Source organism: Abrus precatorius, unplaced genomic scaffold, assembly GCF_003935025.1.
Source record: "Abrus precatorius isolate BTA unplaced genomic scaffold, Abrus_2018 Scaffold11, whole genome shotgun sequence".
Classification (NCBI taxonomy): domain Eukaryota; kingdom Viridiplantae; phylum Streptophyta; class Magnoliopsida; order Fabales; family Fabaceae; genus Abrus; species Abrus precatorius.
The window spans coordinates 20,404,260-20,422,095 of record NW_020874303.1 but is presented as its reverse complement, the minus strand read 5'-3'; the positions used below and the strand labels follow the sequence as shown (position 1 = coordinate 20,422,095).

General features: G+C 30.2%; 2 protein-coding genes across 6 annotated transcripts; both read right to left on the bottom strand.

Moving 5' to 3' along the window:
- Positions 1-4,432: 4,432 nt before the first annotated feature.
- LOC113856247 (strigolactone esterase D14-like) lies at positions 4,433-6,664 on the bottom strand. Its single transcript, XM_027487988.1, has 2 exons — positions 6,221-6,664; positions 4,433-4,862 (listed from the first exon to the last, which is right to left on the bottom strand). The coding sequence occupies exons 1-2, from the start codon at positions 6,634-6,636 to the stop codon at positions 4,433-4,435; spliced, it is 846 nt and encodes a 281-aa protein (XP_027343789.1). The 5' UTR covers positions 6,637-6,664.
- A 2,604-nt stretch (positions 6,665-9,268) lies between these two features.
- Positions 9,269-17,622, bottom strand: LOC113854017 (VIN3-like protein 1). Of its 5 annotated transcripts, none has more exons than XM_027484808.1 (6): positions 17,323-17,622; positions 16,227-16,289; positions 14,349-14,376; positions 12,302-12,929; positions 11,483-11,793; positions 9,290-11,354 (listed from the first exon to the last, which is right to left on the bottom strand). In XM_027484808.1, the coding sequence occupies exons 3-6, from the start codon at positions 14,353-14,355 to the stop codon at positions 10,162-10,164; spliced, it is 2,139 nt and encodes a 712-aa protein (XP_027340609.1). In that variant the 5' UTR covers positions 14,356-14,376; positions 16,227-16,289; positions 17,323-17,622; the 3' UTR covers positions 9,290-10,161. The 5 variants fall into 5 exon arrangements, with proteins under 5 accessions (XP_027340607.1, XP_027340609.1, XP_027340608.1 ...); XM_027484807.1 differs by lacking the exon at positions 14,349-14,376 and having other exon boundaries at positions 9,836-9,961; positions 10,160-11,354; XM_027484809.1 differs by having other exon boundaries at positions 9,878-11,354; positions 14,349-14,441.
- Positions 17,623-17,836: the final 214 nt, after the last annotated feature.

Sequence of the window (17,836 nt, the reverse complement as noted above, 5' to 3'; positions counted from 1 at the left end):
TGAAAACGAAGGTGTGCCTGCTACTTCGTGCTTGTTCATGTTTCTTTTAGCCCTTCTGACCCTCTAGCCCTTATCCTTTTTTCTATTTACTGCCCTTCACAGTTCTTCGTTTTCATTTCCACAAGGTTAAATTAGTCAACAAACTGCAAACTGCCGCATATGTGTGTGTACCATATTTTATTTCGTGTTTTTTTTTTTCCTCCTAATTAAGAAGTTAAGATATGAGATTAATAAAAATATTATTAACAATTTTTTAATAATTTAATTTGAAAATATTAATAAATATATATTATCTATTTATAAATTATTATATCAATAAAAAATAATGCACATAATAATTAATATAACAATTATATTTATGATAGATTTTAATTTATTAATAATATAAAAATATTTATTGTATCAAAATTAAATTATTTTTAATGTATGTTCAAAAATATATATTAAAAATTATTAAATATATTACGTTATCTAAAAATATTATTAAATACTTTTTAATATTTAAATTTAAATTTATTGATAATGTAAAATTTTAAATTATTATTTAATTGTGAATTATTATATAAATAAAAATTATTAACTTATATGATAATTAATATAAAAAATATATTTATGGTAAATTTTTTAATTAGTTGACAGTGTAGAGATATTTACATTAACAATGTATTGAATTAAATATTTTTAATATATGTTAAAAATTAGTAAATATGTTATATTAAATATTTTAAATTACTATTTACAATATGTACTATTTTTTATGAGTTTAAGATAATAAATATTTTAATTTTTAATAAAAATTAATTTTTTTTATATGTGATCTTGTGTACACGTTAAAAAACTGAATTATTACCTCTTCTTATCATTTTTAATATAATTAAATATATTTTTCTTAATCAGCGTTCAACGGCACCTTTTAAGTTATGATAAATGACAAGTTTTTAGAAATTATTAAAAATAAAAAAGCATTATCAACATTTTTATGTTATAGTTTTAATATGTATAACATATTTTTAATAAAAGATAAATTTGTTATTTGTTTAAGTAATAGTTATTCTTATTGTATTTGATGACAAAAATTTTATATAATTCTTTATTAGAAAAAAGGTAAAAAAAAGATTAAAAAAATATATTTTTTTCTTATTTTGTTTAAAAGATTGGAACAAAAATGATTAAAGAAAAATGAGCTAACCTAAAATCTCTCTTAAACTTGAATTTCTCCAAACTAGAAGGATTTACAGGAGTGAAATGTCTTTACGACAAATAAACTCATAATTATTAATCTAATAAATATATGTGATTATTTTAAGTGTATAATAAAATTATTTATTTATTTATTTATAAATTAAACAAAACATGTTTCTCTTTTGTTGATTTATTTTATTTCTCGATTTTTGAATTAGACATAAATTAAGCATGCACTGATGTATAAAACATTTTGAATAAATGACACCTTATAAATAAGTTTTTATCAATTCAAACTTGATAATGAGTTGACTTAAGTGAAACTTTATTGAATTTTAATTGATAAAAATTGGTTCAGTTTAGAAAATAATTAAAGTTCGATATAAATATTTTCTTTAGCTCAAATTTGATTTGATTCAAGCTCATGAAATACTTTGGTATTGAGTTGCAGAAAATAATACAAAAATAAATTAGATTCAGGACTCTTTAAAATCACCCTTTACTAATACTTTTTAGGGAAAATAACACAATTTAAATATCATTAAAATAAAAACATTATTGATTTATGACATTGTATATATTTTTTATTTAATTAAAATAAAAAGAAAAGAAAATAAATTTATATAATAAAGTGTGTGTGTGGATAAAATTATATATATTATAATTATAATTGTTTGAAAAATCTTTTACAATCTACAATAGATTAATTTAGAGGAACCAAAACAGGGATTTAAAAAATGACTTTTTAGTTAATTCTAACAACAAAAACAGCACTTCAATGACAACAATAACGATATTTAAATTATTTTTGTCATAATATAGTAATTGTTAGCTTTCATAATGATAATGCTCATGACGATAACAATTAGTTGATAAAATTTTCAATCACGTGTTAGAAATTCATTTTTTAAGTTTATATAGGTTTCAGAAATCTAAGGTCAAGAGATTGACGTGGGCTTGAACGACGGATTATTCTTATAAATTGGGTCGCGTTACCAACGGCATAAGGACTTGTAGTGCTCCGCATTGTTGGGCTTTCTTTTGGGCCGCTTCAGAGACTTCAATTGAATCCCCCAAAATAAAACAATAATAATAATAATATGTTTATTTTTTAAAAATATATAAATAGTTTTTTAAATCAATTGAACTAAATATATAACAAAATTATTCAAACGATACAAATTGTGTCTCGATAATAATGATGATAAGACACCTGCTCCATCTGACCAAGGGCACGGTATATTACGGGCCACGAATGTCAACAACGTCTTAAATTCATGTGGAAGCATTCGAATTCTAGGAAAGCATATGGCAGAAAAAGTAGATTTATCTTCAAGAGCCAATAAAATTTTGGGACCATCCTTGGTCTAAAACGACAACCTTAGATTTAATAATAATAAATGAATGTAGATGAAACTAACAACAGTCAACAAATAACTTAATTACCTTTGATTTTACGTCTTTTAGTCTGGGATGCAAGTTGTTTTATCGCTACCAAAAGTGGCTTTTACGTTCAAAATGAGCTGAAATCTCAATTTCAACGCTCATTCAAACACGTACATACTAATTAGATAGCTTTCATTAACTTGTAGAATTTGCAAGCCCTTCTAGAAGTAGAACAAAATGCATTAGACATTGATTGACCATGTATCCTGTGCAAAACTAAACATTGTAACAGTAAAGATACGTCTCAACAGAAAGCCACCCCAATAATGTTCAAAGCATACCTGAATTCATAGCACAGATCATAAGACGCATCACTGTTGCCGCATGCGTAGAAACATGTCAAGAGTGTTTCCTGTCAATGTGTAAAAACATTACATATTATTAATTTTGGTGACTAGCTCTTATTAACCTGAACTACCTAAATTAACAAGTGTATATTTACTGATTTTTGCTAATTATTCGTAGAGTTAACAAAATATGTCAACTCAATTGAGTTAATATGAATACGTTTGACAAAACGAAGGGTTTAAAATTTAAATATTAAATTTATTTTAACCTAATTAATTTTTGTTGAGCCTGATATCATTAAATTCAAATTGTTTAACTCAGACCTACTAAAATTTGGTACTTGCAATTCAATTCAAAAATCGGATAACTTATTTTATCGGCTCTAATTATTCATAATAAGTGAGTTTTTCATCTTTTTTTTATGTTTGAATTTTTCTATATTTAAATTTTAAAATAATGTATAAATATCCATCGTTGATTTTGGTTACAAAACTTAAATATTTTACCTTCAACTTTTGTACATGAAGCATCCATGTCATATTATCTTCTCACTATTCTTGAGCACTAAATAATAATAATAAACTTATGGTTAAGAGTCTTAATCTTCACCATCATAAAAGGATGAACACGCGAAGGGTTAATAACTAAAAGTGACCAAACACAACAAATGGTTTAAGAAAGAAAAATTTGCCAAACAAGAACATAAAAAATGAGACGGCATTGTGAAACATAGGCAAGTTTACGTAAATTTAATTTTACAATATTTTTAATTTAATTCTCTATAATTATTCCCTTTAAACATAATATCCCTATTAATTTTTCTAACAATTATTTACTACAAAAAAATATTTATATTTTTGGGTTTATAATGTATATTAAAAATCAAATAGACACTTAGTTAATAATTAACAATTTGAAACATTCAAACCTTCATACACGTGACGTGAGGAATTTTTTAAACTACGTACTTTTTATTTAAAAAACTAAGGGTTGTAAAAGTAATTTATATTATTTATGACATATTTATTTTTTAAAAAAAGTTAGTCATATAGATTGTATTTTCCGCTTATATTTTTTTATTTGAAAAAACAGAAAGTAAGTCGAATATATGTAAAAAATATAATTATGTAAAAAATTTAAAACTTACACTAATTTAATAATTTGGTGTAAAAATGCACGAATAGTAATTATCCATCAAGTCTGTAGTAGCATACAAAATAAAACATGGTCTTTCCAGTACAACCCCGCAAGGCTAATCAGTCACTCACCATCCAACCCCAAAGTACAAATATCATTTAACAAATACAAATATTGCACTTTATTTCTACTCAAACACACATTTTTTCTATTACTAGTACATGCATCACGAGACAAATGATACTAATATATCTTTTAACATATTTTTTATTCTTGAATTATGTTTTATACTTGCTTAATACTTTTTTTAAAATATAAGCAAGTATTAAACGTAACTCAACAATAAAAAGATAGGTTAAGACAAAATATATTATTATTATTATGAGGTGAGAGCACCCTTGAGCACCTCCACAAACTTGACGGGTGCAGTTAATTGAGGGAAATGTCCAATAGTGTCTATGATCTCCAAAGTAACTTCCCCTTTAATTTTCTTCTCCATGTAAAGTGCTACGCTGCGTGGAACAGCCTTGTCAATAGTGGTTTGTATGATAGTGCATGGAGTCTCAACCTTGCCAAGTATCTCTCTACAATCACAATGAAAAATAGTCTTCGCCAACGAGAGTGCAACTCTAGGTCCCATTTTTATCAAGGACTTCTCAAATTTGTCAACAGAGAGATCATTAACTGAATCTCCTACTGATGAGGCGAAATCAGAAGCAAAATTTTCATAGTTGGTTTCTATGTTCGAGAGTAACTGTTCGATATCTGAGCTGCTAAATCCTCCTTCATAATCATCTGAATTTTGAAACCTATACCAAGAAATTGGAAGGATTATTAGCCCTTGTCCAATAATAATTAAAGCTCGAATCGGATTCAAATACAGGTATTGGAATTTTAACTTTTTTTTATTTGGTAGAGATAAATATTTTATATATTTCAAGAAATACATTTAATCTAATTCTATAAAAGCTAAAAGAAGTATAGAATAATTTTAATAGTAAACAAAATTCATATAAAGAAGTTATTTAAAGCATTGAAACTAAGAACATTTTATTAATGCACATACACTTTTACTTAGGAAGTGTTTTTATTAGAAGCAGCTCCACCGTGCCAACACTTGAATTATTTTCAGAGATTGGTTGGTTGGGCCAAAGTTGAAATATAATTAATATTTTATATTCCTAACTGACAGATAAATTAAGAATAAACAATTTTTAAAAATATTTTCTAAACTGAGAAATTATATATATATTGGCTAACATGTTAGGAATACTTATAATCAATAAAACTGAAAGTGAGTAAGCGCTAATATGATAAATTTGTATTTAAAATACAATCATTTTATTATTTTTTTGAAGGAGATTCATTTTTAGATACTTAAAATCAATTTTAAATTTATGAATTAAACATTTATTTAGTGACAAATAATAAATATGTTTTTTATTAAATTATTCACAATCCGCCAATCTTTAGTAAGGGAAAATAATAAATATTATTTCTTCTTATTTATTTTACCAATTCTAAATCTTTAAGCAAATGACTGCCATCTCAGCCTCCTTATTTTTCAATCATTAAAAACATTTCAAACAATAATTCATTTTCCTTTTATTCCTTCCATCTTGACAAGACCAAAGTGAAGGTGTAAAGCAGCTCCATTTGGATTGGGTCCCAGGCACGAGACTTTCAATACATCTGATTAAATCATTAAGCTAGCAACAGTCTGCTTTTAATTCATAATCATAGTGGAAGAAAAGGTAAGAGTTGTCCACCCAGATAACGTGAAAACATAACCACTAATTTAAGGAATAGAAGATCCAATAACATTAACACAAATCTAACTAATATCTTAAAAGTGAAATTTTTTATTAAAAATATAATGATATTGTATTATTTTCATAATTTTTAATCCACTTCAACGATTTTTTATTCAAAAAAATTCACTATTTTTTAAAATAAACATTTTCTTTAAGATTGAATTCAAGTAATCAATAATAACAGAATTATATTAAAAATTAATTTATAATATTTTTTATCTTCAATCTAATATCTTTTTAATAAAAAAACATTACTCTTAATCCTCAAAAGCAAGGTTATATAGTGACAAAAAAAAAAAAACACAAATTAGTAAGCAAGTATTAATTATAGAGAAGAAAAGAAGATTATACACCTCGGTGAAGCAGCAACTAGAACAAGCCTCTTAAAGAGTTGAGGCCTTTTGATAGAAGCAATACAACCAATCATGCCAGACATGGAATGGCCAACAAAAGTGACAGTTTTGAGGTTCATCTCATTCACCAGAGTGATCAAGTCATCAGCAAAATCTTCCAAAGAAGAATACTTAACTGGGTCATAAAGGTTCTTATTGTTTATGGTTCCAGAAAAAGGCCAATCAAACACTACGAGACGGTAATTTTGAGCAAGTAATGGAAGGATTTTGTCCCATATGGACTGGTCCGTTCCATAGCCATGAGCCAAAACTATAGTTTCACTGCCACACCCTTCAGTTTTGGCATTCAAAGCAGCTGAAAGGCCCTTTTCTGATGTTGCCATGTTTGGGTTAACGTTTAGTTCAATAAGAAGCATAAACTACGGGTTGAGCTGAGAGTTGATAGCAGAGACAGCTTCTGAGTAATGAGAGTAGAGTTTGCTGCCTATTTATAACCATAAAAATGGCTATGTTCAAATTTTGTTTATCTACATGTACATTCTGCAATTTATGTTGCATGTGTAGGATATGATATCCTTAATCAGTACATTTACGAACACATATTATGATAAATTTTAAAAATAAAAAAATTTAAATAATATTTTAATTTCTTAACTTGACTCAGATTTATAAGTTAGTCTTTATATATAAAAAAATTTGTAAATCATTTCTTATAAATACATTTATTTATGATTTAGCTTCTGCCATTAAATTTAGAGTAAACGATATTAAATAAGTATAAGATTAAATTAAAAATAAATATAATATGAGGACTGATTTATAAATTTTTTACATTTAAAAATTAACTTACAAAATTTTACATATAGGGATTAAATTATAAAATTGAGTTAAAAGTATTTTTAAAATTTATGATATACTTTTAGTTTGTATCTTGATTTTGATAATGTTGAGTAAGTAGATAAAGGCATAGATGAATACATTAATAATTCTATTGCTAACAACATCTATGAGGATGCATTTGAGGATAGAGAAGGATTTTATGAGGAATTGAGGTTTGGAGTAGGTGGTGTGGATGTAGATGTGGGTGTGGGTGAGAGTGAAAGTGAAAATGGTGAAGTGGTTGAGAAGAGAAGAGAATTCAGCAAATTGATTGATTTTTGGGATGAAAAGTTAAGAGGAAAAGAGACTCTAGCTTTCATTAAAGTTTATGCTGAGGAAGAAGAAGAATGAAGAGAGTGAAATTAGAGGTGGAAGTTAAGGAGAGGGTGTGAGTGAATCGCAAAATCAAAAAATTTATAAAAATACTTTGAACTCATATTTATAACTTAGTTTCTATATATAAAATTTTGTAAACTAGTTTTTACATGTAAAAAATTTATAAATTAATTATCATATTACATTTATTTTCAATTTAGTCCCTTATTTATTTAACGTTGTTTACTCTAAATTTAATGATGGAGAATAAATTAAAAATAAATGTACGTATGAAGACTGATTTACAAATTTTTTTACATGTATGGATTAACTTACAAATTTGAATCAAGTATAAAAATTAAAACATTATTTAAATTAAATAAAAAATATCAGTATATTAATATAACTTTTAAATATCATAAATATTAGTAGATTGTTATGAAAATGTTTATAATAAAATAATTTAACAAATTTATATCAATCATTTTATAAGTAAAAAAGAATAAGTTTAATTAAATAAAAAGTTTGAATAATTTATAAATTTATTACAATTTTTTAAAAATAATCTAGTTAATATTTTAGATATGATTAATTATATATTAAATTACTTTTTATTAAACTGATAGTCGAAGTTAATATTAAGTTATAGTTAATTTACATGTTTGATGGTATATCTTAAATTATATTTAATACTATTAAAGTCAGATTATATTATATTTAATTATTTAAAAAATAGTTTTAATAAATACATGTGTACTCAACATGTAGCAATCTCGATACGTACCGAGTAAAACTCATTACCACTTACCCGTGATTGAGAGTGCGAATTTTTCTAGTGTCAAACCATGTTGGAATGATTCTTTCAAACCACATTGGTCAAATCAAACACGGATGACTTGTCAAGGTACAATTTTTCTTCTCAAAAAGTAAGATTTTGTTGCTTTTCGGAGTTATTCAAAGTATTTGGTAAACTTTGTTGTCAATACTATCCATTATTGAAGTTCTTATTATAATTAGCACAAAATTCAACTTCCACCCAAAGGTTCCCCGTGACTTTTCAAGCCGAAACAGAAATGGGCTAGTGTAGAGGTTTCAGCCTTTAGATTACTAATTTTGAAAGATAAAAGTGCCCCGTGGATAAAAGTCGATATAATAGCATAAACAATGCAATTTTCTTATGAGGTACATCATAAAAATAATAATATCTTATAATGTTTAATATAAATTTATTATATATTAACTTTTATTGTGTGCTTCTTAAATATTAAAAAAAATTATTAAAACTTTGTTTAAGAGTTTAGAAGGTGAAAAAATAAAAAAGTTTAAAAGGTAAAGGATGAGAAGAGAAGGAAAGAAATTTTAATACAAATTTTTTTAAATTGAGTGAATTTAAAAATATGAGATTAGAAAAGTTTTAAAATGTTTATTATAAATTCTCTTTCTCATCTAAAAACTTTTAAACATGGATAAACATCATATAAGTCTTCCCTTCCCTTTCTTTCTTTCTAAAAATCAACTCTCAAACAAAAAAGTCTAAAAACAAACTAGTACGAAAATAAGGATCTAATATTACTGGCTCATTTGGTTCTACGTTCATTTAATGGAGAACCAATCACAAACTACTCCTTTTCTTATATCCCTAATCCTACATTTGCCAATATCAATTAAAGTGTATTTTTAAGTTAACAGAGTGATATTGTTCTAAGCAAATAAAGAAAAGTACGCTGGCCTTAATTTCGTTTTCGTGAAATACGACCAATGAAATGGAAACACGTAATTCAAAATATACCTCATCCTTCGTGCAATAAGAGTTGAAGCGCTTTATGGAAAAGACGAAGTGAACACCAATTGTAAGTCTCAAAATTTCAAGTATTTAATCACTTTAATTTCTATATAAAATCTCCAGTTTGAAGCTTAACAATACAAATGTCATTTATTTTAGTCTTTCTATGTAAAATGACGTTGGGAAATAATTAAGACCAAATTAAATGACTTTTCAACATCAAGGACAAAAAAGAAATTGTGCAGCAGCAAAATTACCCATACAACACAAAAATTTTTGAAGACGATGGAGGTCCAAGAAAACATACTATAGTCTATACCCCATGTCAGGGCTTCTAACTAATAGTTAAAATTGTGATGCATGATCCATCCACATTAGTCTTATTGGTTGATTTACAAAGTTGACTAATTTAACTAGAAAATACACACATCGGAATACAACGCTCATCTAGGAAACCACACTAAAGCGGAGTAGTAGCATTTGTTTCCCCACAATCAGTTGAAGTAAGCATTTTCATTTGCTAGCTCATCAGTGGGTGGAGCAACAAAGATAACAAAAGATTAACAGGTATAAATGAAATCAGCAATTATATATGTATCTTCAAATAAAGGTTATGAGAAGAAAGTTTCAATACTAATATCTTACGTAATTAAATTCACTAAAGAAAACAATTGCAGCAATTTAGGAAATAGCACAACGCCTCCTACACCCAGAAACTTCATGTCCAAAGATCCTCCCTCCCAGGAAAAATGCGTTACTGTTTTCTGCGATCATCAAAGCAAATCCTTTTAGCAAGACAAAACTTGTCTGCAATAAATATGAATCCCTTCGAAGGTGATTGATTAATTTTAAAAAATGCCTGTACAAGGAAGGCAAAAACAATCAGAGGATGATTTTTGCTGACACGGAAAATGGCAAATGGAAAGCTTGAAGCAAATGACAAACTTGTATAACAGGATCACCATTAATTTGATGGCACAGCTTTATTACAGAATCCATTTCTTGGCCTCTTGTTGGATATAATATCAGAAAAAGAGTCAACCAGTTGTCCTGCCAAACTACTTGGATCATCAATAAGGGTTTGAATGAAGGTATTAACCACCCTGCGCTCTTGCTCTGTCGACCTTAAACTAAACCATGTTAGCAATTTCAACCTAAATTCCTGTTTGATGTGACCCTCACATTCTAGCCAACGAATTACTTTCACACAATACTCAAAGTTTTCATCCAAGGGGCATGAACCATCAGATATGCGTAAAGGAGAACCATTTATCAAAGTGCTGTCACAATCATGTGTCTCTTCATTTGTGCTTGCTTTCCTTTTCCTGCACACATCTATGCGAGAGTCAACAGCTGACACTTCTCCTGCAGGCCCATGGGTCCAGGTTTGGGAGTCACCACTTCCATGCGATCTTGCTAAACCATTTTTCTCCAGATCATGAGAAGCAGCATCATCATCTGCCTCAACAGCCAGCAGCAAAGAGCAACCATTATCTTCATCCCTAGAGCACTCAAAAGGAGGTGTTAGCTCTTCATTTAAATCAGGCACTGAAACCACGTTTAAATCAAGGCCTCGTGAAACTGAAGGCAACTTCACTTCTGGAATTTTAAGTTTGTCGATAGCACTTTGTCCACAGCAATTTTTCATATCAGCACAGCAAAACTCTTCAAAGTACCCTTGTGCCTGAGCCCAAGCAAGACGCAATATTTTCCCAAGGTCACGAACCTTAAATCCATAGTCTTCCATTGTGGCATTGGGGTCCATCTTGGAGCCAGAAGAATTGCCCCTAGTTAGAAGGTTATTTTTTTTATGATTCATAGCAACACATGAAGTGGGATTGTTTCTAATTATCTCGATGCTCTTGGTGAAACACTTAGCCTCTGAATGACCCAAGTCACCTATATCGGTATAAGATACAATTCGAAAAGTATATTCTGTGCAAGGCAAAAGGTTGGATATCAAAATCCTCCTCTGAGATTTGGGAAACACAGAAACAGGATCTTTTGTGGGTGATTCATCCCGAGTCTTGTAATACCAAAGTTTGTATCCCTTAATGGCTTCCGAACATATATTTGACATTTCAATTAAAATGATTTTCACCGAGGAAGTTGATACCTCTTCAAAAACAAACTTGCAAGCAGCAGGAAGTGAACCCTCTGCGAGTTATGAAAATGTCATCATGTACCAAATAAATGAGATTGAGTTGAAAAGAAGGAAGAAATTAACCGCACCCCCATGCCCACACACACACTTAAAAAAAACACTGAAGAGCATTAGTTCCGACCTGTGGAATCCAGATTTACATTGGAAACAGTAGCCAGCCACTTGTCAGCTTTCTCAATAGCAAGAGAGCAGAGTTTCTGTATATCACTGGCAATAGGGAGTCTGCTGACAATGCCTCGTGCCATCTTGGCAGAAAACCCATCAGCAGGACCAACTTCTGCCTCCAGTTTAGCCTTTGCCTCTTCTACAATTTGATGCAAGTCTTTAAATTTTGAAGTTCCGTCCAGGAGCCTGTAGCTCAAATATATCCTGTAACAGAGTATATCTACACGCCGGGCATCTTTTGCTATATTTAGCTGCTTCTTCCAGCATCTACCATTATTAAACAATAATCACCAAGGTCATCAACAGAGGGCAGGAAATTTACTTACCAGCATACAAGTTGAAAATGGTTAAATAGATTATACACATTCTTTGAGAAACTGAACAAGGCCATGATGGATCAAAAGATAAATCAAGTGTATCAAAAACTGCAACAGTATGCATGCTTAGTTGCTGCAAGTAATTAGGGAGTGATGAATAGCATGCGGATAACATAGGCAAATTCATTTTAAATCCTTTTCCTCGATCATATATTCAGAATTTACTGTTGAAACACAAATCATAAAAGATTCACCAAAACCTCAATATATCAACAACAGTAATAACTGAGCCTTTTCCTATTAAATGGTGTCAGTTACATAGATCAAACTATACAATGGTGTTCTATTGTGAATCATGTCTATAAACAAACCAAAGCATCAGTCTATCAACAACAAAAATGTGGAAGGAGAAATGATATATACCATCCACAGCTCAACAGGTAAATAAAATTACTTACCCAAGTATCCCTGTAACTTTACCACAGGACGCACAACAATAACCACCATCTAGTTGCATCAATTGCCCATGATCAATAACTCCAACCTTTTCATGTTGAAGGGCACATTCAATATGGCAAGACAACCCACAGGAGTCCCCTTGTGTAGATTCAGATGTGCACACCAACCAAAGACTAGGATCTTTGTTATCATCAAAATGGTGACAAATACAGCAAGAGCACCTTCTACAAAATGTGTCATCTATAGACAATACCGCCCTACAAGCAACATTCTTACAGATCCAAGTGTCTGAATGGCCAAAATCAGAAGACTGGTCAGGAGAAGGTACGAGTCGCGTGGGGTTTTCACCCTTTCGGGGTTGCTTCCTAGAGGGTTGATGGGAGGGACTTGAAACTTTTTTTGTGTCTTGTTTCTTAATTATCTTACTGGTTGACTTAGTTTCAGTCATCCTGCTTTTTGATAAAATGTTTTTTCTGTCCTTATCAAAGCACGTTCGAAGAAGCTCCTTCTTCGGACCACATTTCAGGAACTCCTGAAGGAGTTCTGAACTTTTTGAAGCATCATCTGAATGGCCATTTTTTTCCGGTGTACTTTGCACACTGGAAGAAAGGCTTTGAACGCCAGAAACTGGACAGAAATAACAACCATTTGTAAAGTAAATCTTCAGTGGAAACATACCAAATATTAAATCTCAAATAAATACAAACAATAAACTAAGATTCACGGATAGATAAAAGAAATACCAAAGATAGAAAACTGTGTAGAAGTAAAATAAATGCATACAACAAATGATGAATTGAATTTAGGTCCACCAAAGAATATAAATATAAGGGTATATTCGTACAGTTCAACCATCGATAGAGTTGCTGATTTCTAGAATTTATTGCATTGTTCAGGAGTCAGGACAGGTTAACTTTTTAGATCAGATACAACAGAACTGATTTCAGTTCTTTTCATAAATAGAATCATGTCCCACTTTCACCATTTCTTAAGGCACTTATAAGCTTCAAATTACAGCATTTTACATGGATGATACACCTAAGAGTTGTGTAAGCCAAAAATCCAACAACTGGAGCTAATCACACCTATTGATATAGGTAAGTATCATGAATGCATCGAACAGTAGTCACTACAGCATCAGTTTTAGATCTAATGCATCTAATGGAGAAAAATGGCCGTGTCCACTATCCATATCATGTTTGATAACTACTTTGCGAGAGGAAATAATCACTTAATTATCAAAAGCTCTGTAAGAAAACTTTCGATGAATAAACTAAAGCTTTTGATAAATAAACTTATGTCTTCAATAAATCTGAACCACAAAACAGTGAAAATAGGGAAACAGAGGACAGGAGAAAAAGTATAATAGGATGAATAAGTTAAGACGGTTAACAGGATCCCGATGTAAACAACTTGAATAACTTAAAATGTTGTATGGAAAAGATTACATATGTGCAAGAAGAAAATAGCATCTAACAGTTAACTCCTCAGTAGACAATAGCTGTTTTATACATATTCCACTTTGCATTGACAGTAGCTACTCGGTATACAATAACCGTTTTATAAATATTCCACTTTGCATTGACAGCAACAATGTGACATCATGCAAATATTAATGTTTAAAACATGAGCAGATGTTAATACCAAACTACATCATGCAAATTCATTCAAGGTAACCGCCAAGAACGTTTGAATCTATAATGGCAGAGCTACTCTTAGATGAACATTTGCCAAGGATAAGCCTTGAAATAAAGTTCCTCCAGTCAGACAGCACAGATTTTGAACAAAACAACCAGATTATAAGTTATCATGTAATAGGAGTGATGATAAGTTTCAAGCCATCCTGAAATGGATAAATTTGTAACATGATCTTCACATAGTTCCAAATAATAGGATCAGACTTTCTCACCAAAGTAAGATCATTCACACCAAGGACTGGTGAAGCAGCAAAAGTACGCACACCACAGGCTTTCCAAAATAATTCAAAAACCTAAAACTAAATAGAAGAAAGGTTACATGGAAAACTGAGATTGGGAAGGTCAATACCTCTCATAAACACCAGATCCTGCCTACTCTGAAAAAAAAAAAAATAGATTTCATGTTAGGGAAGCATCTCCATAGCCGACAATGTGGCAACTCCTGGAAGAGCAATCCAAGGAAATCGTGTGGTGGATAAAATTGGAAAAACCCTTGATAAAGAATGGGGTCTATGCAACTTTTAAATTTATGATGTATATCTCAACTGACACTAGTTTAAAATTATATACATTTGATCATACACATATGGAATGTAACTATTGATCAGCCCTACAACTGATTTTATTTAATCATCATCTTAACATTTCGTGCCAGATTTTGCAAAAACTGCTCCTCAATAAACACAAAAAAGTGGATATTTTCTTATATTTGAAGAGTATTTGTGTAGTCCAATCTTAAAAATAAAAACGAATTATAAATCACTCTCATTAATAAAAAAAAAAAAAATTAAAATTTTTAAACATGGTAGCTCTTCAATTCATTATAATTATTACAATGAACAAAAAATTGTAAGGTAAACATTTCAATATAGTACGATACAATCACCAGCTTTTAATGGCAGTTCAGGTCAGTGCAGTCAAAAGCACCAAAAGATTGATATTATTGGTTAATAAAAAAATGTAGGAATCGAAGAGTTCAATACCAAATAAATTATATTTGAATTGGTGTGTGAAGATGAGGCCCGAGGCTAAGGGGGAAATAAAGCAATACTAGTTATAAACCATGTGCTTCGTATTTATTAAAAGATCACAAGCATATCCCTGATATAACAACATTGAGCCCTGACTCTAAGAAAATAGTTGGATGGTAGAATTTCTTGAATTTGGACTTAGTCTTAAGTTAATTTCAAAAGCTAGCTCATAAAGTAAAAATTGTCTTAATCTTTATAAGTTTTACTTTACTCATCCTCTCACACCTAAGATTAAACATCCAAAGGGTAAAAATTATAAAACTTTATATATATATATATATATATATATATATATATATTGCACTAAGAAAGCTGCAAAAGTAGGTAAGTTATGCTAGGAAATCTCTGAGACCATGTTTTTTTCTTTTAATAGTCATATGTAACCTGATGTTAAATTTATGATAGACACTTATACCATATTGAATTTAGACATGGGCCTAACCCATCCCCAAGAACTAGCTCGAAAGGTGAGGGTTTTATAATTTTTATAAGTTTTACTTTAGTCATACCAGTAGTTGACATGAAATTTCAACTCAATCAATCTCTAGTATATATATTATACTAATTGGGCGAATCACATCATTGCATTACTACATTTTAGCACATAATAACATTATATTTCATCATGTGAGCCAAACAAATTTCACATAAATGATAAACATAGGGAGCAGAGGCAGCTTTGAGACATCTTACTGGAACATTTAAGTTTCAAGATTCTTGATCAAGCAAGCATAGTGTTCACGCAACAAATCACGAGGCTACAATATAAAGTATAATAATGAAATGTGGACAAAAATCCTTCTAGATAACAAGTACTCCCTTCCAATATTTACATGTATACCATACATTGGACCAAAACTGTACATAACAATTAGTCTTCATCAGGAAAGAAAACAAAAGAAACCACATGGTTAGACATATTTGAAATAAATACAGCACAATCTTCAATGGAAGAACGCATGTAATATAACAGAAACAGGAGACACAACTTATAGAGGCAATAAGAGTTAAAAGACTTCTAAAATCTCCTGTACGCCTTTCCCAACCCATGGTTTACTTTTAATAGATTAACGTATAAGAATATGAATAATAGTACTACACTAGCTAACACTCAACTTTACATACACCATTCAGAGAAAACAAATTGTTGTAAAACTTTTGAAAGTGCACACTCAGGAAGAAGCACAACACCATACCTTTGACAAGGAACTTCTCTTCTAAATCCATATCTAATTGCTAAAAACTATAATTGCCCTTGCCTGACAAACAAAGAGAATGGCATTACAAGGATGTTTATGCTAGTGGAAAGATCAAAGTTGTGTCATGTATGAATTACCACCAAACTCTATGCCAAACAAAAAGAATATGATATTAAAAAGTAAAATCTCAATCACTGAAATACACCAAATGAAGTTAACAGATGGTTATTAGCACAAATTTTTAACACGAGAACTCGCTCGCTTGAGCTAAAGTTCCAACAGTTCAATAATCAAGAACAAATTAGTATTAGCAATGTCAACACAAAAGTTTCGTTTTTCTTTTCTCGCCCCTTCTTTACTTGAGCAAACAGAAAAGTGATAACATGTGATGGGAACAATGTAGCTCACGAACAGAACATAATAGACCAGCAATAAATCGAACAACAATGCAGTATAGAAAAATTAAATTAAATGATCCCAGCTACAAAACAAACGCAGGACATTGAAGGGAATAAAATAAAATAAAATCAGACTCCACTACATCCATTTTTTTCTTCCACATTTCATCACAGCCCACAATGCTTCATGCAAAAGCTAAAATAAACATAAAGCAAATAGCAAAGAAACCTTACCACAACATACCAGAGACCCAATTGTGATGGCCAAAATTTTTCTATTTTTATTGTAAAATAAGTATATCTTTATATGAAAGACAAACTTCGAAGCAAAGAGAGAAGTACGAGTACGATAAAGCCATGCGCATCACGATTTAACGGCTCTTCCTATACACATTGCGCCGTCCGCATTGACGAGAAGTGAAATCAAAGCGTGTTTTTCTTTTCTCCTTTTTTTTTCCAAAATAAGAAACAATTCCAATATGGGAACAATGGAAAACCGAAAACGCGTATTTATTTTGTTAGAGAATTACAAAGCATGACAAGGTAATAGGAGGGGGGAAAAAAGAGTGTGAAGAGGAGGAAGAACGAATCTGCGGAGAAAAGAGAGGCGAAAAATAGGCAAAAACTAAAATAATATAAAATAAATAAGAGAGTAATTTTCGGAAAAGTTGAGAACAGAATCTGTAGAAACGCACCTTAGGAGAATGGGGAGGGTTTTCTGCGAAGCATGAAATTTGCTCCGAGGAGCACGAAAAATCCAAGCACAGAGAAACTTCTTCGTTGTTAGTTGTTGTGTTGTTGGCTCCAGAGAAAGAGAGAGGAAATTGTACGAGTTGTTCACGTTTTACAACGGAGAGAAGATAGGAATGTTACGCGCGGAGGAGCGCGTGTGAGAGGAGGAGTACTTGTTTGAAAGCAACCATGGTTTGGGCTTTTCTGCAGTTGCACGGTTATCGCTGCTCAGCGATTTCCACACTCTCACGAGTCGTGTCGAGTCTCCACCTATGTTATGTTTATACGCAGTCCATACTTTTCTTTCCTTTCCGTTTTTTAATATTCACTTGAATGGACATAAATGCCCCTTCAAAAGTGGAGAAAAATTTGTCTTTAAATGCTTCACTCTGTATGTTTAAAAGTATTTCTTATGTTACGATAAAAAAATCTTTTACGTTTCCAATTCCCCCAAAATTATTTCTTATAAAATATATA

Coding starts and splice junctions, on each gene's coding strand:
- LOC113856247 (XM_027487988.1), bottom strand. CDS start 6,636: ATGCTTCTTATTGAACTAAACGTTAACCCAAACATGGCAACATCAGAA. Junction 4,863..6,220: donor CTAGTTGCTGCTTCACCGAG/GTGTATAATCTT, acceptor TTCTTGGTATAG/GTTTCAAAATTCAGATGATT.
- LOC113854017 (XM_027484806.1), bottom strand. CDS start 16,257: ATGGATTTAGAAGAGAAGTTCCTTGTCAAAG. Junction 12,930..16,226: donor AGAGAAGTTCCTTGTCAAAG/GTATGGTGTTGT, acceptor ATTTCTGTCCAG/TTTCTGGCGTTCAAAGCCTT. Junction 11,355..11,482: donor TGTAAATCTGGATTCCACAG/GTCGGAACTAAT, acceptor CATAACTCGCAG/AGGGTTCACTTCCTGCTGCT.